We start from the raw sequence: 27,649 nt of genomic DNA, 5'->3' as shown, positions 1-27,649 counted from the left end.
GTTTTGATGGCGTGGCATCAAACTTTGACGCCACGGTCACACAGAGTGACGAAAAGTTGAAATTTGAGTAAGTTTATATCTCCATCTTGTTCTGATGACACTCACCTCAACTTGAAGTTGATCTGATGAAAGCTCTACGACAAGTGCGTCAAAGTAAAAATGTGGAATATGGCCAAAATGCCCACTAAATCCAAAATGGCGGGCTTCCTGTTGGGTTTTTCATAATGCTCCTCAGACTTTTTTGTATGATTAGTCATGATTCACCTGTGTTCCGATTTTGGTGAAGAACGGTCGAGGGGAAACCTAGGGGCTGCGTTCCAGGTGGCCTGATGAGCCATTTTGCCACGCCCCTTTCCAAATACTCCAGAAAACGTACATTTTCACCACTTTCTAATTTACATCAAAGTTTAGAATATTTTTGAGCATGTTGAAGCCCTCAAAAAGCTCATTCTTTTGCCTGAATAATAATAATAAGAATCCTTTCAACTTCAATAGGGCCTCCCGTCGATCGGTGCTTGGGCCCTAATAAAAACAGTTGTATTGTAATGTTTGTATAAATCATCTAAAAGGTTGTTGGTAGAAACATCAAACCATCAAAGCAAATATCAATAGAAATGGACAGATGAAACAAAAATAGAGCTTTTTGGCAATGCACACCAACAGTTTGTTTACAGATGGCGCAATGAAGCCTACAAGGAAAAGAACACCCTACCAACAGTTAAGCATGGTGGAGGATCCATAATGCTGTGGGGCTGCTTTGCTGCATCTGGTAGTTGAGGCCTTGACCGTATCACAGGAATCATGAAATCAGAGAATTATCAAGAGATTTTAGAGGGAAGTGTCCTACCCAGTGTAAGAAAACATGGTTCGAGTCGAAGATCATGGGTCCTCCAGCAAGACAAAGACCCAAAGCACACATCCAAAAGCACGCAGGAATGGTTGAAAAGGAAAACATGGACTGTTTTAAAATGGCCAGCAATGAGTCCTGATCTCAATCCGATTGAAAATCTTTGGGTTGAGCTGAAATCTGCTGTTGGGGAAAAGAACCCTGCAAACGTTCAAGAGCTTGAACAAATTGCAGAAGAAGAGTGGGAGAAAATACCAGCTGAGAAGTGCAAGAAGCTTATAGAAGGCTACAAGAAATGTTTGGATAGAGTCATCTCTGCCAAAGGGTGTGGAACCAAATATTAAAGAGGGGTGCCGTTATTGCTGCACATGATGTTTTTTCTGTTTCTTCTTTGAAATAACAATATGCAAGTTGAAAAAACTATTTTTTTTGTTTAATTACTTTGACCTCCATTTAAAAGATCCTGATGATATAAATTGAGTACATTTCCATTTATTTCTGAGAATATTGTACAGGTTTTGCAAAAAATGAAGTGGTGCCAATAATGGTGAGCAGGACTGTATATTAAAGATACATATCACTTTACAGACATTGTTAAAAACCGAAAAATACCTCCAAATTCCTCATTCTTCACCATGGATATAGATAGCTTATATACCAATATTGATACCAAAGCTGGACTATTGGCTGTGAAAAGCATAATGAAAAAATATCCTAACATCGAAAGGCCGGATCAGGCGCTATTACAATTATTTGAAATGAATCTCACCAAATTTATTTTGAGTTTAATGGACAATTTTATTTACAAATCAAACGTACGCCAATGGGCAAAAATTTCGCCTGTGCCAATACTTTCATAGCAGATTGGGAAGAAAAAGCCCATCAGCCACTCCATTTTTATAGATATTTGGCTGACATTTGGGGGAGTTCCCTAGCCTGACGTTGTCATACTCATAATTCTAGTCAGAATATGAGTCTGATACCGCTCCATTGGGCTGTGATTATGGGGCGTGTTTCAACCGAACCAGGGAAAAAAATGCCTCTTCGCTTAATTGGATAGACCTACAACCAATCAGAGCAACGTAGTATGTGACGTATGTCAAGCTTCCCTTCCAGCGCCTGGTGGGAGAAATCGCTCAGGATTTTAAGACCGATCTGTGCTCCAGAGCTCCGCTGTCATGGCTCTGCAGGAGAACAGCGAGGAGTAAAAACGGCAGTTGATCATTTTTTTCAAGCATATACTTACTTGTTGCTCCAAAATTAATTGCAACAGCGTCCCAACATATGCCTTTTTTGCCTCATATGTGCTGAGGATCATACAGCTCACTGTACTTCTCCACTTCAATTATTAATTTAATGTCATCCATCTTCAAGAACTTCTCCGCTGTTTGCTCCAGTCAATGTCGGGTGTGGAAGGTAAATTACGTATTCTCCACTCAAGCCTATGTGGAGAATACGTAGCGCCCCCCTCTCTCTCTTTTTATCTATATGACTTCTTGTGTGGCTGCAGTGGATGGGCAGAGGGGGACATTTAATAATGTGATTGGTAAAATTGGTAAAATTAAAACTCCCTGATGGTCGCTTAATATGCCAGGGGCCAGCTGATAAATTAAACTTTTTCTGAATCCCGTAGGAAGGACGGCAAAAACATCTTTTCGATCTACAAATGCCTTGATCGCGTTTTTTTCTGTTCCTCTTTCAAAATTAATGCGCTGTCGATGTCTTCTAAAACAGACTCAATGTCAGCATCTACACATCTCAGCTCTCGATTGATTACGTTACTGTTGATCATCTGTCCGACCTGTCTCAATGATGGATGTTAGTTTGAGTTTGTTGGGAGGGACCCCGAAGTTCAATTAATTATCTGTACACACGACGGGACGTCAAGGGAAGGGTATGCACTGAAGTGTGGGAGGAGAGCCGCTGACGTTGAGTTAGCCCGCAGGCTAGCTGCAGCTAGCTGCCGAGCAGAGCGCTGCTTTGTGCCGTCAGCTTGCTAGCGAGGCGAAGGTCGGAGGGACTCGGGTTAGCTGGTGGTGCGGAGCGGCTGCAGTTCGCCATTCGGCTCCATTGAGGTGTCATTTGAATGATTTGCTTTGTCTTAGGCTAAGAACTTGTACAGCATTTGAGTGGGGGTCTGGCTGTTGGCCTATTGGAAGACTGCTTCCTACTTCCTGAAATAAATTTGCATTAGACAAGTCGCAACCTAAACGTCCTTTTGTTTACATCATACTCAAGCTTTCTCTCTGCAAGAGGAACCTTGAGCCGAATTCTGACCCCTGCATTCTGTATCATTTCACAACCCCCCTGGCCCGCCCCCTGAACCTCATAAAGGAAAAGTCGGATATAAACATCATTGTGTGACGGTGCGCACGGCGACCGTCATGGCAGTAACACACTGCCCCGTTTACACGTGTATTCATTACAAATGTTAACTGTATGTGTTGCGTGTCTGTTGTCCGGGTCCGTATACCGTGTTTATGTTTGTTAACCCGTCCATTTTTCATCCAAACTTTTCCGTGCATAGTGCAAAAGCTTCCTTCAACCATTACACCACTACAGTTTAAATACCTTTGTACCCGTCGGTTTTCTATTAAAATCACCACGCCATACAATGTGTTGTGTTATAAATGTTCCGTTTATTTAGTTTAAAATCTCACATTAATTCCATATTACACAGCGTTTGTCTTACCGTTGTTCAGTGTCTCGTGTTTGTTTGTTTGGGAAATGCGAGCAGTCCGTGATGCGGATGTAAATAGGCGCTCGACTTCCGGGGTAACCGGAAGTGAACCCGTGGAGTTCTAATATTGTTTATGCTGTTCTATAATTAGTTGGCTATGCCTTCATGGAGCAATTGTTTGGTAAATATGTTGCCGGGTATTTTTCCAACCATTGGAAATTTGCTGTATAAGCTGTTAAAGCTTCAGGGATTGCCTTACCTGTGACACCCCTGTGTTTGATACTATGTTGGTTTGTTCCAATTGTGGGGGCGGGGTTAGGTCCCATTTAAGCCGGTCTGTTCATTCTGTAAAGGAGGCTGCTGATGGGAAGACATAAGTCTAGGAAGTTATTTCCAAGTGTTTGTTTTTTCGATCTTTTGTTTTATTTTCTATTTACCTTGTTAATTCTGCCTTGTCGGCCTTATATATGGGACAATAAAAATTCCCATCTTACACCTTCTCTCCAAGTCCTCCTGAGAGTTTTTTCCACCGAGCTCAACCGCTCATATACATCCTACCTTTAACACATTGATTTATAGAAAAAAAATGCAGGGTGCTGGATGTTATGTTAGAGGCAATAAAAAAATCATCCATATTCCCACATAAACAACCACATACAAAACAAATTTTAAAAAAAGTAATGACTTGAACACTTGCTTTTGACACCCTTATTATCCAAAGTAACACATGAACAAAACTCAGAGGAAGAGGTTAAATGTAAACAAATGATGTTTTTAAACGTAGAGCAAAGCACCCCCACTGAAAGAGAGAAACAAAGAGGGCGTGATGAGGAGAACGAGTGAGGGAGAGCGATACAAAGCCATCACAGCACTGTGTTAATTCAGCCTCTCCGTGGGTTTAACTTTTCTCTACTCTTCTCGGCCCTGCTCCCCACTTGTCCTCCCTTTCCCCCCCCCCCGATGTGCCTCTGTGACCCCCTAGGCTCCTGGAGGCTATGACAGGATAGTGGTGATGAAATCATGAAACCTCTTGGAGTACTGCTCCGGGTTCACGGTGGAGATCTCGGCCCCGGCCCCGTGTTTGACAGTCTTGGCGGCATGGGCAGCTTTCTTCTTGGCATCATAATGCTGCAGGATGTCTATGATAGCCATGAAGTAAACCTCCTTCTTGGGAGCACTATAATTGCTTTTGATGGCATAGACATCGATGGTGGGATCAAACTCTCCAGGTGACAGAGGCTTGTTGCTGTCCAACGTGTTGCTGGGGCTGTCAGGGGGCGTCCCAATGCCCCCCCCGTCACTCTCTCCCTCCTCGTCTGCGGCGTTGTCCTTGCTTTCCACCTCCTCCTGCTCAGATCGCTCCACGTCGTGGATCCCCACCAGCAGACTGTAGTCCATGAGCCTCAGCAGGGCCAGGAACTCCACGTCTTTCCTGAGCTTCTCCAGGAACATTTTCTTGTTCTCTTCGTCAATGCTGATTTTCTTCCCATCGTTGATGAAGTCATTGTCCTTGTAGGTGGGCAGCTCCTTGGTCTTCTCCTTGTCGCTGGCCTCTCTTGCCACGGTAGAACCCTTGAGATCGTATTTCTTGTAGATAGAGAGGCGATGGGAGAAAACATTGCGTGTGACAATCATGTAGGTCTCATCTCCATCCACTGTGAGTCGGTACATCCCCAGAAACTGAGGCAGAAGCGTGTTGCCATGGCACTCCACAATGAACTGATGGTATTTCATTAGAATGTTATGCATTTCTGCCACATCCTCGCTGCTGATGGTCTTGATGACGTAGCGTTTGTCATAAGAAGTGTGGAAGCGGGCCCCACTCCGTCCCTGGGACTCACTGTTCAAGGGAGCACTACGTGTCAGTGAGTTCAAGAAATCCTGATCATCGATGCCAAACCTCTCCCTGAGGTTTCGGAACACCAGAGGGCAGTACTCCTTGAACTTGAAATGGCTGGGCATGTTCTCCTTGTTGAAGAGGTGGTTGTCCACTTTGATCTTGGAATAGGCCTTGAAGTCGTCTGGCATGAGCATGATGGGAATCTGAACATGGCTTAACTCATTTATCGAGTGGTTGACTCCCCACATGACCACGCTGAGCAGAGGGTCGCTGGCACGGAAGAGCTTCACTTTCTGGGCGACGAAGTGCTTCTTCTTGGTCTTCGTCTTGCTCGCAATGCTGATTGCCGAAGCCATCTTAAAGCAAACTGGCTGGTTGATGCAGTCTGTGAGATAATCTGGACTGAGTGACCTCCCTTTCGAGCTGGCGCTGTGGCCACCGGTTCACGATTCAGCGACACCGACACTGTTCATTTAGCCTGCTCGCAAATCAAAGTGCCCCGATGCTTTCCTGCTTCATCCAACGCCCTGCACACCGCTCGACAGACGCTATGGGCCCTGAATCTCGACGAGGATTAGTATGAGAAACACACACAGCGTGTTGGAGTTAATACTGCTGCTGTCCTTCTCCTGACAGACAGACGCTTCCCTCAGCCCACATCACAGGTCCCCTCTCCGGCTTGACCCGCCTGGAGCTCTCCGCACCCCCCAAGCGAGCTCTCACTGAGCTGGCGTTAGCATAGCCGTTTAGCTAGCTAGCCAGCTGGCGAAACATCAACCGTTAAATGTCGTTAAATTAATAAACGCATGAAACAGTAAAAACGTGAAGCGGGGTGACACAGACAGTCAGTCTCTCTGAGTCGAGGTGTTTGTTAAACTCACGGTCAGTGTGTGGAGCGTCGGCAGGTTGTAGTTTGACTCTTCTCTCCTGTAGCTGGACTCACTCAGGACGTCTGGTCTGGTTTGGTTTAGTTTGGTTTGGAAGGTGAATGTGATCGTCTGGTTTTCAGCCTGCGTCTCTTCCGGGAGGAACAGATGCTTCCTGGTTTCTCTGGTTTGTCAGGACACGATTGTACAAAGTAATTCAAGCCTTGGATTTGATATCTGGTCAAAAGTCATTTGGCAGCAACAAGCTCAGACAGACAAGAGACTTGGTTGTAAAATAGCTGCTTGAATATGTTTGTGATCAAAATTCCTTTTAGCAGTAGGTGGTGATATCCCTATCACAATACTAGACTAATAGATCTGTTCAGGTGGAAAACACTCTTTTCTCCCTTCAGGTCGTATAAATCTTTCAACTTTGCATCTAAGACATCAAAGGACATTAAAGTCACTTAGCCGGGATTCTTGCCTTACATGTGTAGTTTGGACTTGATTGGAGAAAATATGTCAGAGATACAGAACCTCGTGTTTTGATGGCGTGTCATCAAAATGCTACGCCAGGTCACGGTCACACCGTGTGATGAAATCAAATATACCGATGTAGTTCATATCTCCACCTTGTTGAGTTGACATTCCGAGAAGTGGAAGTTGATCTGATGAAAGCCATAGGACAAGTTTGTCAGAGTAAAATTGTACAAAATGACCACCAAAGCCAAAATGGCGGGCTTCCTGTTTGGTCTAGCATATCTATCCGAGAGACTTTTTTGTTTGTCATGAAAAGACACATGTCCCCATCGATTTTTTTTAGATGTTGGCCAATCATAGTGCTGGGGCTGCCCTAAAGGGGGCGCTAGTCAGTTATTTTGCCACGCCCACTCCTCAAAACCATATGAATGTCTGCAAGGTGTGGGGCTGTTGCTACAGAAATGTAGTTTGAGGAAAGTGATTCCTTTTATTACAACATTCTCTACTATGAGTGGAGTAATGAACAACTAACTTAAGAACAATGTACAGATTCTAAGTCATTTCGATTTACAGGAGGAATAAAAAATTAAAAGACCTGCTAGCTAAGGCAACACTCACACTAATGCATCACAAGAAAAACAATATGTTATTACAAGTGTTTTGTAAACTTGAATTCGTCAGAAACACACACACCAAGGTCAATTTCATAATTTCACAGGATTTCACACCACAGTCCACAGACATCCAACGTAAATAATATTCTGTGAAAAATGTGGAAAACAATATGTAGGAGAAATTAAAAAGTCCATAGCCACAAGAATGGTACAACACAGGTATAATTTGAGACACAAGAAAAAAACAAATACTCCTGTAGTCAAACACTTCATATTACATGGACCACACTCACTTAGAGTAGCAGACCTCCAATACAATTTGTCTTGGACCGATACAGAACGAGAGAAAATGGAGAGAAGATGGATCTTCCTCCTAAACATGAATGAACCAATTGACCTGAATTTCTAATAAATTAAACAATTTTGTGAATCTTTCTTGACTCCTAAACAACACTGGGCATTTAATAAAAATGAAGGTAATACTCAGCTCCCAGGAGACACAATTCAAAGAGTGTACAGTGGGTGTAGAATCCTGGCCGTGGACTAGGGCCCTAATCCTAACCATTTTCTACCAGAGCCTAAACCTAAACCTACTCTATTATTGCCTAAACCTAACTCACACACTCTCTCTTCCTAAACCTAACCTTTGACTCTTGCCCTGAACCTAACTACTATGGACCCTTGCCAAAACTAATCTAACTAGGCTAAATAAGACTGGCCATGGCATATTGCCTTAACCGCAACGATTTTTAACCCATGCCTAAACCTAAGTCTCCTCTACTATTGCCTAAACCTAACCCACGATCCCATGCCTAAACCTAACCATGGATCGTGGCCCTAACCCTAACATCTATGGACCTAAAACCTTCTAACTTGAGAACAGTGTTTATCTCAGTCCAGATATTCTGTACAACATATTCTCCAAATAACATTAATCAAAAATCAGTTTATCTATACGAAATTCCTTTCAAATCACAAGTCACAATTCAATCAAAAAAAAACAATTCGTAGACGTCACAAAGTAGTAATAACAACATGATTTATCCCAAAAATAATACATGGATGTAGACAACTCAAATAAACACTAAGGAAATAAATAACATTTAATTTGATATGTAAGATAAAACAATCAGTTTATCGATAAGAAATTCGCTTAAAGTCACAATTCTATTTTAAATAGAATATAAATAATTAAATATATCACTAAGTCCAATAATATATAATATATCAATAGATAAATGGTATCATGAATGATAATTTAAATTAGTTTATTTCTATTCACAGTTTATAGAATTAAAGGATCACAGTGGCATCTCAAGGGAAGGAGCCTGTGAGAGGAAGCCTATAAATAGAGGAGCCCTCAGTCTCCTCACTCACTCTTGCCCTGAACGTCAGACTAGAAGGACCTCACAGCTCAGATAGAATTGTTTTGCTTATTCAGATGCCTAATAAGACCTGAAGAAGACCCAAGAGGGATGAATTTCAGTTTCTGATTTTATTTTCAGATTGTTTCCTTGAGTTTTTATGTTTTTGATTTAATTTCATACAAAAAACAATGGATCCAAGTTGCATTCTGCGCTGTCTCAAGTATTCTCCTCACAACCCCTGAGTTTTTTCCTGTTATGTAGGCAGTGCCATCATGTCCCAGCTTTGTCCCACTGAATTCAAATACAAGTCCATGGAGCTGAAAATGTCCTCTGCTGTTGTAGTAGTAGGTTGGACTTTCTAGTTCCCTATGGGGTTTCATTAAAGGTGGCTGTTCTCATCTACTCTAGCAGGAGATGGTTTTCCTGAGCTGTGTGATAAAGAGCTCCTTGGTGGTGGCCTAGTGCCATCCAGGTGTCTTCTCAGCTCCTAACGTCTGGGCCGTGTGGATGTTATTGGTCCTTCTCTGACTCTGAAAAGTCGCCATTTGCCGCCGCCGCCTCCTCCTCCGGTGGCGTCTTCGCGTACTTGAACATCTCCGTGAACTCTCCTTTGATCAGAGCTACGATGACGGGGAAGCCGACGCAGGCCGGGACCAGGTATAGCAGAGCGGGCTGTGCGTGTTTAAAGGTGTGCATGACGAAGATTGTGAGGCCCAGTCCAAAGATGTAGGCCAGGAAGCTGGTGTAGAAATACGTCCTGCTGTTCTTCTTCAGGCTGACGTCGAAGCGCAGCAGCAGAGCGATGAAGATCCCAGGGATCACGATGTCTCCCAGACCCAACATGGCGAAGTTACTGGCACCGAGACCTTTCTCCAGCAGGTCCTGAGGAAACACCAGTTTGATTGGTGCTTCGAAGGACTTGGCGACCGTTACCATGACGTTGGTCCCAAACACCCAGAAGACGTCGTAGACGAACAGGCCCCAGAGCAGGATGCAGCCGGTGCTCACGTTGTTCAGGTGCAGCAGCTCCACGCCGTTCAGGGCGAACGCCAGGCCAAACAGGTTATTGGCTATCCAGTGCTTCTTGAGCACGTACCAGACTCCGACCACGCTGCTGATCACCAGACACACCAGGTTCTTGGTGTCCATCTCATAGTTGACAATTTCCTCTTTGGCGTCTCCAGAGCCCTGAGTGAAGAGCAGCTGAAACGGTTTGTTTGGAATCGACGTTGGAAAGATTCTGGACATCAGCGGACTCATAGTGTGAGACAGAGCCAGGACGCCCATCACGAAGAAGTAGATGGACAGCAGCATGTTGATGTACTCTTGAGAAAACACCTTGAAAAAGAGGTAGAGGCCAAACAAGGTGCAGCTGGCGATGATGGGAAACCGGGCCGCATCACGACTGGTGATGTTTTCTGGCATTTCTGATGCATTTCTGAACCCAGAATCGGTATCATTGTCACCGAGCTCCTTGGACTTGGAGCAGCTGATGGAGCGCAGGGCTCCGAAGAAGATGGGCAGCAGCGCCATGAGCACCAGGCTCCCATACGCCAGCACTGTGCCCTCCGGGCTGGCCACGAACTTCACCGTGGCGTTCAGCGCCGGGGCAGTCTGAGCCTCGGACATGGTGGTGGACAGCTGAGGTCTGCGGGCTCCTGCTCACTCTGAGGCTGCTGCGGCTGCTCGCTCCAGAGTCGCTACGTTCAAAAAGACAACAAATTAATATTAAATAACACAACACATACTTGAACATAAAGAACAAAATAAACCAAACCCAGATAAGACTGTTGACTTCACTGTGTGATTATTTGAAGGCTGTAGTTTGTGCTGCTGGATTGTGCTACACACACACACACCTGTGCTTTTGTGATTTGACCTACACTGATCCGTTTGAACAAGATGTAAAGAAATAAATAAAATGAAAATTCCTCCAGAATACTGCAAGTTTTGGTACGAATTTGAGCATGTTAAAGCCCTCAAAAGGCCAATTCATTTGCCTGAAAAAAAAAAAAATAATAAAAACGAGAGGAGAGAAACTCAGTAATGATGATAATAATAATAATAATTATAAATACAATTTCTAGAATTTCTAGGACTGCAAAGCAGCACTGGGCGGGCCCGAGCACATGCATTTTGAAGCGTTGCATGCATTTTGCCTTTTGCCTGAATAATGACTGAGGAAATATTGACACAGAGAGCTGTTCAGGATGGTCTCTGATCATGAGACTGAAGTTTGGTGGTGATAGGACAATGCACAGTGGAGTTTTGACAACATCTTCTCCTTTGATGAAGGATGAACCTTCGCCGCACCCCAATGTTTACACGGTTTGAGGAAATGTCCCAATTCTGAGAGAGAGAGACGTCGACTTTGCAAGACACTGTCTGTCAGTGCTCGGGCTTTAATAATGAAAACAAGACATACAGATTCCTATGATCTATGACCACTGTCACTGCAGGAGTGGAGTTGTTTGGTTACGGCTCAGCATCAAAGGATTCATGGTCCATGTATGTCCGCTATATATCCTACGATTTTAATGGCGTGTAATCAAACTTTGACGCCACGCCACGGTCATGCGTTTTTCAAATTGCACCTATAGACTATTTTGTTTGTCTAGTCATGACACACATGTGTAATGATTTTTGTGAAGATCGTTTATTGTGAACATGGTCCGGGGGCCTGACGGGCCCGAGCACACGCATTTTGAAGCCTGTTGCGGTCGGTGGAGAGAGTGATCAATGACCAAGCGCACGTCTCCACATTGCATCGCACTGCGGTAAGGATAAACACTTCACTTCCTGCGACTGTCATGCACCGCTGGACCAAGCTCACTAATCACGCATAACGGTCCACCCCATCAAGTTAGACCCCATAGTGAAAACTTTATCTAGATCGAATTTAGTTTTAATACAAGGCTTACCTCCTTTTGGCAGTAGGTGGTGCTATCGCTATCACTATACTAGACTAATAGATCTGTTCAGGTCAAAAACAATATTTTCTTTCTGTGCATCGCACTCATCAAAGGACTCTAACATCACTGACACTGTGACATTAAAGCAAACTGACATGATGCACCTGGGCTACGATTTTTTGTGAAGATCGGTGAAAGCTAACTGAGGATCTTTTCCTTAGATGGCGCTGTTGAGCCATTTTACCACGCTCATTTCAAATTACTCCAGAATACAATTACTTTTTTGGATTTTGAATTTCCTGCAAACTTTGGTAAGAATTTGAGCATGTCTAGGCCCTGAAAAAGCCCCAAAGGGAAATACAAATTCTTCGGAATACAATAGGGCCACCGTAGGTGCTCGGGCCCTAATAATAATCCATACAATTTCAATAGGGCCTCAGTGCTCGGGCCCTAAACAAATTCCTCCAGAATACAGACATTTTCACCACTTTCAAATTTTGGTAAGATTTTGAGCATGTTAAAGCCTCAAAAGCCAATTCATTTGCCTGGCACTGAGCGCACCTGAGCACATGCATTTTGAAGCATTGCATGCAGTTTGTGTTTTGCCTGAAAAAAATAAAAATACTAACGAGGCGTAGTAAACCAGAATATAAGATTGTCACCCTCACAATGCTTTTGGTCAAACCGATGTGAACTTCTCCTTCCTAAGCGAAGCAGAATTGAGATCAATGTAAGAAAGAGATAATAACTCCATATAGGACTGAAAGAAAAGTGAGAAAAGCATGTAGGGAGAATAGAGCAGTTGATACAGGGGCAGGTTTCAGCAATAGTTTTGGTCACATCTGAAACAAGTGTTCCCATTTCTTAGCTGACCTCTCTGTGAGAAATCACATTACAAGTAAAGTGGGCATGTCCTGTGTTGAATGGGTAATTTTGGCTTGAAAATGGATTTGAGATTGATTCTAGCCCTGGGACTTTTTCTTTTAACTGTTCCAACATGCAGTGTACCAACCTCACACATGAAGACGTTTTTGACCTTGTCAAGGCGTGATTCTCTCAGATGTGACAAAATGCATTTTTGTGGGAAACAAAAGTAAAACTGTAACTAACTCATCGAGTTTGTGAACAATTGGGACATACAAAATAAGAATATATAAAATATTAGATTTTCCTTAACAACGATACATTTTCATTCACTCTATAAATGTACCCTATATATCTATATATAGATATCTGTCAGGGCATTGGTGAGGCAGATGGACCCAGGGTGCAGAGTTTCAAACAAAAGGTGTCCTTTTAATAGGTAAAAGTATTTAACAAGAGAAAACAACCAAAAGCATACAGGGGAAAACACTGGAGGCTAACACGAAGATGCAGAGGACGGGGGCTCAGGAGCCAACGCAAAACAAGAAGCACAGGAGACGAAGCACAGGAGATAATGACAAACATTTCCATGACGAACCGTCCAGGACAAAGGGAAGCACAGAGACTTAAATACAGACACAGGGAAGGCAGGGGGATTTGAACACATGAGGACTGGGGCAGACAATCACAGACAGGAAGTTAAGAACACACAAGGAGCAGGGCCTACAAAATAAAACAGGAAACAGAAAACACTCTTAACAAATAGGCTGAAAAATACAAACTAAAATGACAGAATGTTACAGATATCTATATAGATCTATAGGCGTAACAGGTAATACTTTCCTTTCAGTCTTGCTTTGCTGTTTTTGGTATCGGTCCTCAGCAAATCAAATCAAAGTTTATTGTCACATGTTCCAAATAACTTAGCGTCATCAGAGCAGTGAAATTCTTATGACCTGGCAGGCAACATCTACGCAGAAGACGGGCAATACAAGATAAAAAAATAACAGTAATATATTACTTAGTAACATATAACATAGTACAACAATTTAAATTTAAATGAAGGGCTAGCAGCAGTTTACAGGGTGAAAGAGTGAGGAATATTAAATTAAATAATATTTGTGTAGTAACTATTTCCTTCAAAATGTTCTTCTAGTTGCATTGTCTAACACCATACTGGCAGCTCCAAGTAATGCAGGTTCCTCCAAGTCTGATGTGACAACTTTGATGCCCTGGGCGGAGATGAGGGCTCTCTCAGCGATGATGTGCTGCACAGGAGTCTTGTAGTAAGAGGCCAAGACTCCAGACAGGATCACCAGTGAAACTCACGCTCAGTGTGTGGAGCGTCGGCAGGTTGTAGTTTGACTCTTCTCTCCTTTTTTTTTTTTTTTTTTTTTTAAAGAAATAACCATTACCTTTATTGAAATTGTACAGTTTGGACATCAGAGTTAACAGAGGAAGAGGATTTGTGGGAAATCAGCAGACATCTCAGTATGATCTGACAGACCAGTGGGTGGTGGCCTTCAGAAGCACTGCAGATGATTGCTCGAGTTCCTGACCAAGTTCAATAAACAGGAGCTTAACTTTAAAAAAAATGGCCAAAACAGTGGCAGCACTACAAGTGAGGAATTGAATGTTTGATCTTGTGAGTTTATCATTGCCGTTTCACATCAAATTGACGTTGCTTCTCTGTTCACAACCTGTACAGTAAACTGATCTGGAATCATTTTCAAGTCACATTAACATAGTCCTCATCACGTGATGCAGTGAATGAGACAGTCTCCCTTTATGCTTAAATATTAAGTGCAGCTACTTTGTACTGTACTTGCGTTCACTGAAAAATGTTCCTTGCATGTGAGATCAATGAAAAAATAAAAATAGAAATAAAAGAATAGGCAGTCTGAGTATGTTAGGCAATAAGGCTGTGGTCAAATAAATGTGAGCTCCCTCCAACTCCTCATCTCCCTGTCTCTGTTCCTATAAAATAAAGCACCACCAGGAATGGGTTCATCAAACCATAACCCTTAAAAGGTGAGGCCATGGCAATCATTAACAGCCTGGAGCACAACAACAGGAACAGAGAGGGGAGACAAAAGTCAGATCAGAGTTCGCTGATCAGCATCAGAGAATGTAGCCAGCAGCAATAGTGCATTTGTGTGAAGTTTGTACTAGACAGCGTTGTATGGTCTAGGTTGGGCTAAGCCAGAGGTGGTATTGGCAGTTTGCTGTGGCACTGGCCTGTCTCTGTGCTGCAGAGGGAGGTTTTACATGATGACACATGGTGGGCGGCTTTTGGTGATCTTCTGCATAGGTTTGCCGTCATGGGCATTCTGGATTACACCCATGATATCATCCTCGTACGGGAAGCCACTAGTCTCAATTTTGGAGAAGATTAGCTGCCCATTGACCACAATCTCAAAGCTGCCTCTTCTTCCCACGAAGCTCGACACGTCCGCATCAGGAAACTCAGCCTTGACAACCGCGGCGAGATCCTTATAGCGGGGTTCGTACCCTCATGAGCCACAGTATTCAACTCGTATCGTCAACGCCATCGTTTGTGTTCAGCCGGCTCAGTCACCAGTGCGGAGATAGGTCAGGCTCGGTGCGTTTGCTGGTTTTGTAAAGCTGAGCTGGACAGCTGGGCGGGGTTTCTGACTCTTCTCTCCTGTAGCTGGACTCACTCAGGACGTCTGGTCTGGTTTGGTTTAGTTTGGTTTGGAAGGTGAATGTGATCGTCTGGTTTTCAGCCTGCGTCTCTTCCGGGAGGAACAGATGCTTCCTGGTTTCTCTGGTGTGTCAGGACACGGTTGTACAAAGTTATTCAAGCCTTGGATTTGATATCTGGTCAAAAGTCATTTGGCAGCAACAAGCTCACACAGACAAGAGATTTGGTTGTAAAATAGCTGCTTGAATACTAGACTAATAGATCTGTTCAGGTCAAAAACACTTTTCTCCCTTCAGGTTGTATAAATCTTTCAACTTTGCATCTAAGACATCAAAGGAATCTAACACCACTGACACTGGGACATTAAAGTCACTTAGCTGGCGCTGTGATCTTAAGTCAGGCTTTCTGTGTAGATGTCATCAAGCCGGGATTCTTGCCTTACATGTCTAGTTTGGACTCGATTGGAGAAAATATGTCCGAGATACAGAACCTCATGTTTTGATGGCGTGTCATCAAAATGCTACGCCAGGCCACGGTCACACCATGTGATGAAATCAAATATACCGAGGTAGTTAATATCTCCATCTTGTTGAGATGACATTCCCAGAAGTGGAAGTTGATCTGATGAAAGCCATGAACAACAAACCTAAGAACAATTTACAGATTCTAAGTTATTTCGATTTACAAGAGGAATACAAAATTAAAAGACCTGCTAGCTAAGGCAACACTCACACTAATGCATCACAAGAAAAACAATATGTTATTACGAGTGTTTTGTAAACTTGAATTTGTCAGAAACACACACACCAAGGTCAATTTTATAATTTCACAGCATTTCACACCACAGTCCACAGACATCCAACGTAAATTATATTCTGTGAAAAATGTGGAAAACAATATGTAGGAGAAATAAGAAAGTCCATAGCCACAAGAATGGTACAACACAGGTATAATTTGAGACACAAGAAAAAAACAAATACTCCTGTAGTCAAACACTTCATATTACATGGACCACACTCACTTAGAGAAGCAGACCTCCAATACAATTTGTCTTGGACCGATACAGAACGAGAGAAAATGGAGAGAAGATGGATCTTCCTCCTAAACATGAATGAACCAATTGGCCTGAATTTCTAATAAATTAAACAATTTTGTGAATCTTTCTTGACTCCTAAACAACACTGGGCATTTAATAAAAATGAAGGTAATACTCAGCTCCCAGGAGACACAATTCAAAGAGTGTACAGTGGGTTTAGAATCCTGGCCGTGGACTAGGGCCCTAATCCTAACCATTTTCTACCCGAGCCTAAACCTACTCTATTAATGCCTAAACCTAACTCACACACTCTCTCTTCCTAAACCTAACCTTTGACTCTTGCCCTGAACCTAACTACTATGGACCCTTGCCAAAACTAACCTAACTAGGCTAAATAAGACTGGCCATGGCATATTGCCTTAACCGTAACGATTTTTAACCCATGCCTAAACCTAAGTCTCCTCTACTATTGCCTAAACCTAACCCACGATCTCTATGCCTAAACCTAACCATGGATCCTGGCCCTAACCCTAACATCTATGGACCTAAAACCTTCTAACTTGAGAACAGTGTTTATCTAAGTCCAGATATTCTGTACAACATATTCTCCAAATTACATTAATCAAAAATCAGTTTATCTATACGAAATTCCTTTCAAATCACAATTCAATCAAAAAAAACAATTCGTAGACGTCACAAAGTAGTAATAACAACATGATTTATCACAAAAACAATACATGGACGTAGACATCTCAAATAAACACTAAGGAAATAAATAACATGTAATTTGATATGTAAGATAAAACAATCACAGTATATCAATACGAAATTCGCTTAAAGTCACAATTTTATTTTAAATAGAATATAAATAATTAAATATATCACTAAGACCAATAATATATCCATAGATACACGGTATCATGAATGATAATATAAATTAGTTTATTTCTATTCACAGTTTATAGAATTAAAGGATCACAGTGGCATCTCAAGGGGGAGGGGCCTGTGAGAGGAAGCTTATAAATAGAGGAGCCCTCAGTCTCCTCACTCTAGTGATGGGAAGTTCGGATCTTTTTACCGACCCGGTTCTTTGAATCTCGTTCAGTAAAAGGAACAAATCTTTTTTCAAGTCACTCGTTCATTTCGAGGGGGGGGGGGGGGGATCTGCGCAACGGGACTGTTCCATAGGCTCAGTCAAGGAAGCAGAAATGATTCGTTCACTTCCCTACTGGGTCTTCGGGTACGAGTCTTTGGATCATTTATCACGTGACCTGCATTGGCTCAGTAGAGGAGCGCTGGAGCTGGAGCGAGGGACGTTCACTGTCTCCCGGAGAAATGAACACTCTGTGTTTTTAGTATAGAAAGAGTGAATTATATTCGTTCACAAGTCATAATGACTGGTTTTGTTATTTACACTTACAGTTTACTGCAGATCATATTTTTTAAAGTAAACCTATTAAATACAGTACAACATTACAGTTTGTATGGTTTGAAATTGTCACTTATTATCATACTGGCATTTAATTATCACGGCAAACAATTACACTGCACTAAACTGTAAGTGTTAATGTAAAGTGAAATAACAAAACCAGTCTGAATGACTTGTTAACGAATATAATTCACTCTTTCTATACTAAAAACACAGAGTGTTCATTTCTCCGGGAGACAGTGAACGTCCCTCGCTCCAGCTCCAGAGCTCCTCTACTGAGCCAATGCAGGTCACGTGAAAAATTATCCAAAGACTCGTACCCGAAGACCCAGTAGGGAAGTGAACGAATCATTTCTGCTTCCTTGACTGAGCCTATGGAACAGTCCCGATGCGCGGCCACAAGAAAATGAACGAATCTGTCATTGAGAGGACTCGTTACTCCCGAGTCCTTGTAAGGATTCGTTCATAGTGAACGAATCGTTCACGACCGACACATCACTACCTCACTCACTCTTGCCCTGAACGTCAGACTAGAAGGACCTCACAGCTCAGATAGAATTGTTTTGCTTATTCAGATGCCTAATAAGAGCTAAAGAAAACCAAAGAGGGATGAATTTCAGTTTCTGAAAAAAGTTTTTTTTGTTTTTGATTTAATTTCATGCAAAAAACAATGGATCCAAGTTGCATTCTGCGCTGTCTCAAATATTCTCCTCACAACCCCCAAGTTTTTTCCTGTTATGTAGGCAGTATATCTATATAGAGATATCTGTCAGGGAATTGGTGACGCAGATGGACCCAGGATGCAGAGTTTTAAACAAAAGGTTGCAGAGGACGGGGGCTCAGGAGCCAATGCAAAACAAGAAGCACAGGAGACGAAGCACAGGAGATCACGACATTTCCAAGACAAACGGTCCAGTACAAAGGGAAGCACAGAGACTTATATACAGACACAGGGAAGGCAGGGGGATTTGAACACATGAGGACTGGGGCAGACAATCACAGACAGGAAGTTAAGAACACACGAGGAGCAGGGCCTACAAATTAAAACAGGAAACAGAAAACACTCTTAACAAATAGGCTGAAAAATACAAACTAAAATGACAGAACGTTACAGATATCTATATAGATCTATAGGCGTAACAGGTACTACTTTCCTTTCCGTCTTGCTTTGCTGTTTTTGGTATTGGTCCTCAGCAAATCAAATCAAAGTTTGTCACATGCACCAAATAACTTAGCGTCATCAGAGCAGTGAAATTATTATGACCTGGCAGGCAACATCTACGCAGAAGACCGGCAATACAAGATAGAAAATAGAAGAAAAAAATAACATATAACATGGTACAACAATTCATTTAAATTTAAATGAAGGGCTAGCAGCAGTTAACAGGGTGAAAGAGTGAGGAATATTAAATTAAATAATATTTGTGTAGTAACTATTTCCTTCAAAATGTTCTTCTAGTTGCATAGTCTAACACCATACTGGCAGCTCCAAGTAATGCAGGTTCCTCCAAGTCTGATGTGACAACTTTGATGCCCTGGGCGGAGATGAGGGCTCTCTCAGTGATGATGTGCTGCACAGGAGTCTTGTAGTAAGAGGCCAAGACTCCAGACAGGATCACCAGTGACGGGTTCACTACGTGGAGGATGTTGACAATGCCCACGCCGAGAGCTGTGCAGGCTGGAGAGGAGAGGACATTGTTTTAAGCTGATTTTATAGCCAGCAGCCCAAGTATTATTGACTTGACTACACTCCACTATGCATGTAGTAAGTCACTGTCAAACACACCTCTAGGCTGTTTGCAGTAGTTTGAAGGAAGGTTTGTTTGAACCCTCTAACAGTTAAATAAAACACATTTTGCACTTTCATCTCTTTAAACAAAATTGAGTGTGTGTGTACGTGTTTGTGTGTCTGATCGGACTCTTACCCCTGTTCAGGACAGCGTTGGCTTTTGAGTTCCCCAGTTTGGCTGCGCTGATGAGGTGGGCAGCGGTGATAGGCTCAGAAAGTTTCAGATCCATCCCCTCAACCTTCAGCAAGTCCTCTGAGAGACAGCAACACTCAAGTCAGATGCTACAAGGCCTCAAGTATGTGAATGATCCTGTCTATCAAGCCCTTTGGAAAATGTGTGGTCAGAAACTATATTTACTGCCTCAACCACTTTATTTGGTTGTACAACCTAAGACAATACAACCTAAGACCTTTTCAGCAACACAACACTGCTAATGATGTTAATTTTATGATGCAGAAAAAAATGTCATTATCTACTGTCAGTAGGGTTGCAAAATTCCGGGAATATTAAAAGTTGGAAACTTTCCATGGGAATTAACGGGAATTAACAAAAATAAACTTGAAATGATGTTGTTAATTTATACTAACTGTATTTACCTTGTCATATACAGACATAAATATGAACATTTTGTTTTGTCATAGGCTGATTTGAGCCCTGAGGAAACTTTGGGCACTTGACTACATGCTTCTGCATCGTTGTGTCATTCTTAACATTGGTCTTTGCACAGTATTTGCAAATGTACACAGCCTTTCCTTCTACATTGGATGAGGTGAAATGTCTCCACACATGAGATAGTGCACGTGGCATTGTTCTGTAGAATAAGATGAGAAAAAAGTTTGTAAAAAAACACTAATGCAATGCCAGAGATATAAATAGTTAGCCAAACAATTGGAATCGTCTGTAAACATATTTTACAATTGATGGATAAATGAATGGAAATAGGCTAGATGAACAGATGAACAATCCTCAATCAGCATGCTAATATATTTCCCCAGTAATATCATGGAAACTTACCTGACTAGTCCTGCACTCTACAGCAGGCCTCAATAGCCCTGCTGTAGAGTGAAGCATGCTGGGAGTTATCTGTGCATGTGATGGAAGAATGCACAGTGGAGGGTTGAAACTCTGTTTTGCATGATGTTTTTATTGCTCAGCGTTTAATTTGCGTATTTTTTTTAATTCAAAATTCCCAAAATTCCCGAGCTAAACTTCCCATGGAAAGTTTCCGGAAAGTTTCCGGAAATTTACCGGAAACTTTCCGCCCCTTTGCAACCCTAACTGTCAGTATCAAATTATCTACTCAGTTCAGCACAAAGCGAGAGTCTGAACTGTACGCCTGAAAAACATTCAGGCGTACATGCACAAGCCTCTCTATTTTGGAAATGCATGTTATTTGAGGGTGAACAAGACTTAAACGTTTTCAGGGTGTGACTTTTCTCCTGTCTTAGCACATTCCTGGTTCGAAAACACTAAAAGCAAACACCTACCGTCGTGCAGCCTCTTGGCGTCTCTCTGCAGCGCCCGGCCGGAAGCGTAGGCCTCAATGCATCCACGGCTGCCACATGAACACTCTGGGCCTTCTAAGGAAACCATGATGTGACCCAGCTCTGCGGCGCAGAAGGAGCTGCCATGGACCAGCTCACTGTTATTGATGATTCCGCCTCCAATACCTACAGACACATTCATGATATTAACTTTCCCACACGGTCAGTGCTGTTAAGTAGGAGATCTGGTTTATAAAAGGAACTCAGTACAAAACAGCATTGCAGATTTGCACATGGTGTTTTACAGAGCACATGTGAAAGTAGCTTCTGCCTCTGGTTACAGACTCCTGCTCCAGCGTTGTGCTCTCGCTTGTATAGCAGCACTGTCAAATCTCGTCTATGGAAAGATATGAAGGTTTGTCCATAACTTTGCGAAAAAATTGTTTGATAATGGAAATTGTTTCGGGATTTCATTTTGAAACTGCAACAGCCGCTGGGAAAAGTCTCAACTCAATTACTCACTCTCTGAGATTCCATAAATAACATAACTGGATAAATTCCTGCCTCCTCACCTGTTCCTGTGATGATGCTCACAAAGTTCTCCACTCCTTTGCCATGACCGAACTTCCTCTCAGCCAACGCGGCGCAGTTGCCGTCGTTGTCGACCCAGACGGGGAGGTGCAGGGCATCGGAGATCGGAGTTCTCAGGTCCACCGAGGACCATTCCGGGACCAGCTTTGTTGAGTGCAAGACCACACCTTCTTGTGGGTTTACACGTCCACCTGTGGACACTCCTGAGAAGTGGAAAACACATTTGAACAAAACCATGAGATGATAGCTTTTGCAAAAAGATCTTTCATAATGGAGTGTTTTCATAACGGTGTGTGTTAAGTTGAAGCATTTTATGGTTTTTAAGGTTCAGTTCAGAGAAGGAGCTTAAACAGGTTTTATTCTTTGTTTACTGACTAGGCTGACATCTTTCAGAATAACAAGTTCTGACAAATTAAACGGTAGCTAACGTCAGGGTCATCATGGTATTACATCAGTATTAAGAGAACCATATACTGCTGAGCCAAGGCAGCAAACTTCATGAGAACAAGAGGATTTGAAGTGGATCTAGTTCAATGGTCCTTGTGTTGTTTGAGTAATAAAAACATAATAGTTACCACTTCCCTCACTTCTCTTCTTATTTAGTTCAATTGTGGACTGGAGCTGCTACACTCTCATTCATTGACTCTCTCTGTCACTTTCAGTAATGTTAAGTCAATGCCAAGTCAAGTACGACACCTTGTTGTGAAGATTTTTAACAACGGCCCAACCCCAGTGAGAGTTAACATACCAACACCAAGTATTCTGCAGTTGAGGCTCACGGCGTCCCGCATGGCAACAGAGCACATCTTTAATAAGAGATGCATTCTGGCCTCAAAGGTCTTTGGGTTGGGCTGAGCGTACTTCTCAACTATCTTACCCTGGACAGAGAGGGAAGGAGTGAATTCGACATACCTTCATGGAAAAAAGGCTTATTCAAACACTAATTATTGATCAATTAGTATTTTTAAAGAGGTACACCGATCAAATGACAGACGAATAGCAAAGTCAAACTAATATCTTCAAGTTAAAGACTTAAGGCCCATGAAAATCCAGCTAGATCAGAACTAATGCACTGGTGTGTCTGTCGCTATGCAGCCAACCTGCATGCAGATGATAGCCACTCTGAGGTTGGTCCCTCCCACGTCAATGGACAGAGCGCTCTGTGTCTCCAGGATGTGATCGATGTCTCGGGAGATGGAGTCTTTCACCGGCGGGAAACAGAAGCTCTTCTGGAGCGGCTCGTCCAGGTCAATGGTGCGCAGGAATTTGAGAATACGAGGCACGGCGTGGCCATCGCCATAAATCTTAGAGCTGACGGGAAACCGAAAAATACTTTTGCTGACATCACTGAAAGGTTATGTTACCAAATATATACAACACTTTTAAAGGTTTATGTGAGCAAAAGCATCACAGAATCAAGAAAACGTGATCCACACTGAAATCAGAAAGCCTTTTTCTAGTTTAGCAAAACTAAAAACAGAGGTGTAGCGTTGGTATAACAATTACATTTTGCCAACTCTCATTTCAACCCTACTTTCAGTATAACCTGTTGAGCAATTTACAGTTGTTTCAATGGACAGAGTGGGCTGAGTGGTTGTGAAGGATGTCATGGAAAATGTTGCGATTCAATCCAGAGGAAAAATCTCTGGTTGAATAAAAAAAAAAATCTATATCAATATTTAGAGGATCTGCAAGAGAAAATCGGAATGACCAAGACAGAGACTTAGTGAGACAGACAAGCAGGACGTTGGTCATACCAGGGGTATCTCTTCCCAAACTGCAGCTCCAGAGCGTGGTAGATCTTATCGTGAGTATCAGCATCCCTGACATGTAGAACATTTTCACCTGGCAGAGGGAAATGTCATAAAAAGGCCGTTAGAATTAACAGAATGATACTCGTTTGGGTTGCTTACATGAAGAAATTGATCTTGACACATTAGCGGTATCTTTGTCTTCAAGTTGCCCATCATCCTTTACTATTCATTATAAAACATAACCTGTGTTCAATGATGGAATCAGCTATCTAATGTAACGGACTGGTAGTTAGGTTTATGCTTATGTTTTGTTGTGACTTATGTTCAGTTAGGACACCGTGTTAAATAAGTATTGAGATGTCCTGAAGGTCCGAGAACAGGTCGGGGGGGGGGCATGTGACAGTTCTAATCTAGACCAATAGCTGTTGGGTTGTGTGGGATGACAGGCTCTCATTGGCTGTTTTTTTGGCGGGTCAGGGGTGAATGAGGAAGACGGTTGTTGATGTGAGGAGTGTCGTAGGAGGAACAAAAAGTGTGACATGTTTGTGTTGACTTTAATAAAGTTACAAATCAGAGAAGAAATTTCGGTCGTCTGTGAGGCGGAGACGTTACAATAACAACACAGGGATTAGCTTAATTAACAGAAGGAATAAATGTAATCTTGGGTTTTGTCTTTCTCACCTGTCTCTCTGCCAGTCTGCCTGGTTCCCAGGTTAACGACGGGGGTGCCGAAGGCCCCTGCCTCTCTCACGCCACAGCTGCTGTTCCCGATCACGCAGCCGGCGTGGCACACCAGCTGGATGAACTGCTCAAAGGGAATGTGCTTCACCGCTTGGAAGTTGGGGTGCTGCTCGATGCCCTTTCTCCTCATCACACGCACCATCTCCTTACTGCCTGTTTACGTAGGAAAGGAAAAGACATATTTATTAATGAAGCAATTCAAATATTTTATTAAATCATACAATAACCTTAATGATAGGAGACAGATAGTAGGGGAAGCTAACCAGCATCAACGTTAGGGAAGAGGATGAGGGTCTTCTTGTTGAAGGAGATGAGGGCATCCAGCATTAGTCCATGGATCTTTATGGCGTGCTGGATGTCTGTGGTGACTGGGTGCTGCAAAGCCACCACATAATCATGCCTCTGCACCTTGTCACCTGCAACAAGAGCAAACCACATATCACATACAGACACACACACAAAAGTGTAACGCTACCTAACTGTGTAATGAGTGTGTCCCTGCGTACCCAGCCAGCTCTTGATAATATCCATGTAGTCGTCTTTGTGATTTGTTGACAGCAGCTTATCATAGGAAGGGCAGCCAGCCAGCAAGATGCGAGAGTGGTCCTCACACATGGCGATGAGGTACTGCTTCGCCCGGGGGGTGCAGCAGACGTGGTAATGGGCCAGTTTACTTACAGCGTGGCGGATCGAGTCATCAATCGTACCACTCACCTGCAAAAAGAAGCCAGACCACGTTTTAAGATACAGAGTGAGTCATTAGATCTATTCTGTTGCTCAACACTGACGCCTCCTCACCTCTCCACCCTCCAAGTGAAGTATTCTAATGTTCATCAGTGCTGCAGCAGTCGCCAGGCCGAGTGCATCGAAACGGTCACCATGGATGATAAGGATGTCAGGGCGCAGCCTCTGCAGGACATCAGGGAGTTTCACCAGGGCCAGCCCGACGCTCTCCACCATGGCCGCCTCATCCTCTCCTCTCACGATGGTGTGGAGCTTGGAGCCGATGTCAAAGCCATCCTGCTCGATCATGCGAAAAGTGTTCCTGCCGAGTGGAAAGTAGGAAAAAACGAGTAACAAACGAATCCTGGATAGATAAACCTGACAGAAAAGCTGTTCTTCATACACAATGTCACTGTTTGAGAACATGGGCAACAAGCTTTTTCAAAGGAAGCTGTTGTAATGGTTGTTCTTACCCATAGTCATCGATGAGATGTGAACCAAGCACCACGACCTCCAGGTCGAAGTCCTCAGGGTGTGATTTGATGCCAAACATGAGGGGGGCCAGCTTGGAGTAGTCTGCTCTGTTGCATGTTGCCACACACACTCTCAACCTCCTCTTAAACTACAGTCAAAAGAGATGAAACCAACAAGCGCATCAGGAGACCATTTAATGTGATTCAGATTTATCACCCACAACACGTTAAAGCCAACTCCACGTCCCATCAAGCAGCATTCTTACAAAAGATAATACTCTGCCTGACGTCTGCAGGAAAATGATCACCTCCACACCTCCTTCTACATCAGCTACAGAAAAAGCCTTTTTATATATTTTATATGTATTTCCTCACCTACCTGATTCTGACCTGTCATTTTCTCCCTCACCCTCTGCATTCTCCGATAGTAGAGCTCCTGTTTATATTAGTTAGTAAAGGGACAACAGTAGTCAGCTCTCTGAAACTACATTTGACATTTTCCTTGTTCTAAACGTCAAAATATTGACACAGAACTGTTCAGGCTTGGACTCCGATCATGAGACAGAAGTGTGGTGGTGATAGGACAATACACAGTGGAGTTATGACAGCATTGTTTCCTTTGGCAAAGGATGAAACCTTCGCCGTACATCAATGTTTACACGGTTTGAGGAAATGTCCTAATTCTGAGAGAGAAAGAGAGACGTCACCTTTGCAAGATATAAAGATTCCTTTGATCTATGACCACTGACACTGCAGGAGTGGAGTTGATGACGTATGTGGTGACGTTCAAAGCCTCGCGAGCCGGCCGGACCACGTTTTCGCAAAGAGCTCGTCACAGTAGGTTTACGTGACTGAAATGAGTTTTAGTTGTGTAATATACCTCTCACCGTGACTTTGATCTAGAATTCTCTAATCCCTACTTATCACGTATTCACACATTTTATATCAAAGACATCAAAGCTGTCGTTAATGTCTTTAAATAATTATTATCATGATTTAACCAGTAGGTGGCAGTAATTTACCAGGAAGATGGATGCCAACCGACAACAAACCCAATGAAGAAGATCCTGATTTGTTAGAGAAACACATAACACAATGCTCCACATAAACTCAGCCTGTGCCAATCAAAGTGTTTTATCTCTTCATACAGTGACAGCTGCACTTCTTACATACACAGTCTACGCACTTAGTTACCACTTTATTAGGTACAGCTCAGAGTACTGCAGGTTAATATTGCGCTGTGGTAATTAGGCCGATAGAAGAACACGGCTGCAGTTGCACAGTCGAGCGGGACGGAAGCAGGAATCAAGACGGGGAAGGTGTAGGTGAGACACAGGTCACGAAGCACAGAAACCATGTTTTAGTTTAAAATCGTCACAGTGCACATAACAACAAATATGAATAAAAATTAAAGCCCTCAAAAATAAATTATCCTTACAATTTCAAATAGGGCCTCACTGTCTCCCACTCTGATCGGTGCTCGTTTTGAATTGAAACTGTATCGTAGCTTTTGTTCTTTCAAGGACGCTGGACAAGAGACACTCGTGGTTTCTTAAATACCAAAATGCCTTTGTTTATTTTAGGACAGTTCAATACGTACACGTTTTTTTATTTACAGATAATAGCACGATATGAACATTCAAAACAGTGTTTCCATCACATGGGTTTGAGTCCTTCTCCTCTGGATAACATGTACGACTGATTGATTACTGGTACTGACACAGATAATTCAGAATTACATTCACCATGGTTTCCATGGTTGTGCAAAAATAATTTTTGGGCGACCAACAAACCCGATTTCTAAAAATATGAGTTGTTTCTTTGTGGAATCAAACCATTAACTTTCAAATTAATTAGACAGAAACCGTCTGAAGCGCTTTGAGGCCGAGGAGCTGATCAGGACGAGCGTCAGACGTGAAACACTCAGTGAAGTTAACCAGTTATTACAGTTATTACACCTGTCAGAATCAGGAGACCGCTGCCACTCTTTCCTCTCTAACTCTTTTTCTTTTTTCTTCTTCTCACAACGTGTCAAAACTCTTCAAACCCACAGAGATGATAATTTTTTTTTCTCACTCCCTGAGAAGCTTAGAACTACAATTTACCTTGTCTCCTTCTTGAAATAAAACTGCCTGAAGGCTTTTGTCTTTTCCTCTAAATGATAGTGAATAATCACAGACTCCTGATTTTCAAAAGAGCCTTCCAATCAGGCCTGACCCCTAATGACGGCAGGTTGACAGGCTGAATGTGCAATGGCGGAAGAAAATCCATTTCTGATGTATTCAGCTTTCATGTTGAGTTCCTGTGCATGACAGCCGGGATTGTTTAACTCCGAGCGACTGTTAACGGTTCCGCTCTGGAATCTAAACATGTGGCCGACATGTGAGCACATGACGAGGACGCTCGTTTACAGCTTCTTCACTCTCTGAATTAAAACTAGAAAGCAATGACAAACATGCCTCACACACGGATTAAAAACACTGGGACACACAT

General features: G+C 42.8%; 4 protein-coding genes across 5 annotated transcripts; all 4 read right to left on the bottom strand.

Annotated features, from left to right (window-relative positions):
* Window positions 1-4,508: 4,508 nt before the first annotated feature.
* LOC133011978 (phosphatidylinositol 5-phosphate 4-kinase type-2 alpha-like) lies at window positions 4,509-5,714 on the bottom strand. Its single transcript, XM_061079929.1, has one exon. The coding sequence runs from the start codon at window positions 5,613-5,615 to the stop codon at window positions 4,521-4,523; it is 1,095 nt and encodes a 364-aa protein (XP_060935912.1). The 5' UTR covers window positions 5,616-5,714; the 3' UTR covers window positions 4,509-4,520.
* A 3,490-nt stretch (window positions 5,715-9,204) lies between these two features.
* Window positions 9,205-10,323, bottom strand: LOC133011503 (minor histocompatibility antigen H13-like). The gene has a single exon (XM_061079228.1). The coding sequence runs from the start codon at window positions 10,321-10,323 to the stop codon at window positions 9,205-9,207; it is 1,119 nt and encodes a 372-aa protein (XP_060935211.1).
* Window positions 10,324-14,636: 4,313 nt separating this feature from the next.
* On the bottom strand, window positions 14,637-15,061 carry LOC133011935 (migration and invasion enhancer 1-like). The gene has a single exon (XM_061079873.1). It carries the CDS (start codon window positions 15,020-15,022, stop codon window positions 14,735-14,737), a length of 288 nt encoding a protein of 95 aa, XP_060935856.1. The 5' UTR covers window positions 15,023-15,061; the 3' UTR covers window positions 14,637-14,734.
* A 3,977-nt stretch (window positions 15,062-19,038) lies between these two features.
* On the bottom strand, window positions 19,039-25,595 carry LOC133012081 (bifunctional UDP-N-acetylglucosamine 2-epimerase/N-acetylmannosamine kinase-like). Of its 2 annotated transcripts, XM_061080044.1 has the most exons (13): window positions 25,536-25,595; window positions 25,157-25,305; window positions 24,759-25,005; window positions 24,467-24,674; window positions 24,224-24,376; window positions 23,901-24,113; window positions 23,223-23,310; window positions 22,566-22,776; window positions 22,214-22,343; window positions 21,447-21,668; window positions 20,878-21,060; window positions 19,526-19,642; window positions 19,039-19,278 (listed from the first exon to the last, which is right to left on the bottom strand). In XM_061080044.1, the coding sequence occupies exons 1-13, from the start codon at window positions 25,572-25,574 to the stop codon at window positions 19,043-19,045; spliced, it is 2,196 nt and encodes a 731-aa protein (XP_060936027.1). In that variant the 5' UTR covers window positions 25,575-25,595; the 3' UTR covers window positions 19,039-19,042. The 2 variants fall into 2 exon arrangements, with proteins under 2 accessions (XP_060936027.1, XP_060936028.1); XM_061080045.1 differs by lacking the exons at window positions 24,224-24,376; window positions 25,536-25,595 and having other exon boundaries at window positions 25,157-25,251.
* Between the last annotated feature and the right edge of the window lie 2,054 nt (window positions 25,596-27,649).

This window comes from Limanda limanda, chromosome 10, assembly GCF_963576545.1.
Source record: "Limanda limanda chromosome 10, fLimLim1.1, whole genome shotgun sequence".
In the NCBI taxonomy this organism is placed as follows: Eukaryota; Metazoa; Chordata; class Actinopteri; order Pleuronectiformes; family Pleuronectidae; genus Limanda; species Limanda limanda.
The sequence above is the reverse complement of the archived record's forward strand: the minus strand, read 5'-3'. Positions and strand labels throughout refer to the sequence as shown.

What these genes read in the sequence shown, in the direction of transcription:
- LOC133011978 (XM_061079929.1), bottom strand. Translation starts at nt 5,615, where the DNA reads ATGTGGGGAGTCAACCACTCGATAAATGAGTTAAGCCATGTTCAGATT.
- LOC133011503 (XM_061079228.1), bottom strand. Translation starts at nt 10,323, where the DNA reads ATGTCCGAGGCTCAGACTGCCCCGGCGCTGAACGCCACGGTGAAGTTC.
- LOC133012081 (XM_061080044.1), bottom strand. Translation starts at nt 25,574, where the DNA reads ATGCAGAGGGTGAGGGAGAAAATGACAGGTCAGAATCAG. An exon ending in TTTGGGAAGAGATACCCCTG is followed by an intron (nt 22,777 to 23,222) that starts GTATGACCAACG and finishes GTTTCCCGTCAG; the next exon opens with CTCTAAGATTTATGGCGATG. An exon ending in CGCCAAGAGGCTGCACGACG is followed by an intron (nt 19,643 to 20,877) that starts GTAGGTGTTTGC and finishes GCTGTCTCTCAG; the next exon opens with AGGACTTGCTGAAGGTTGAG.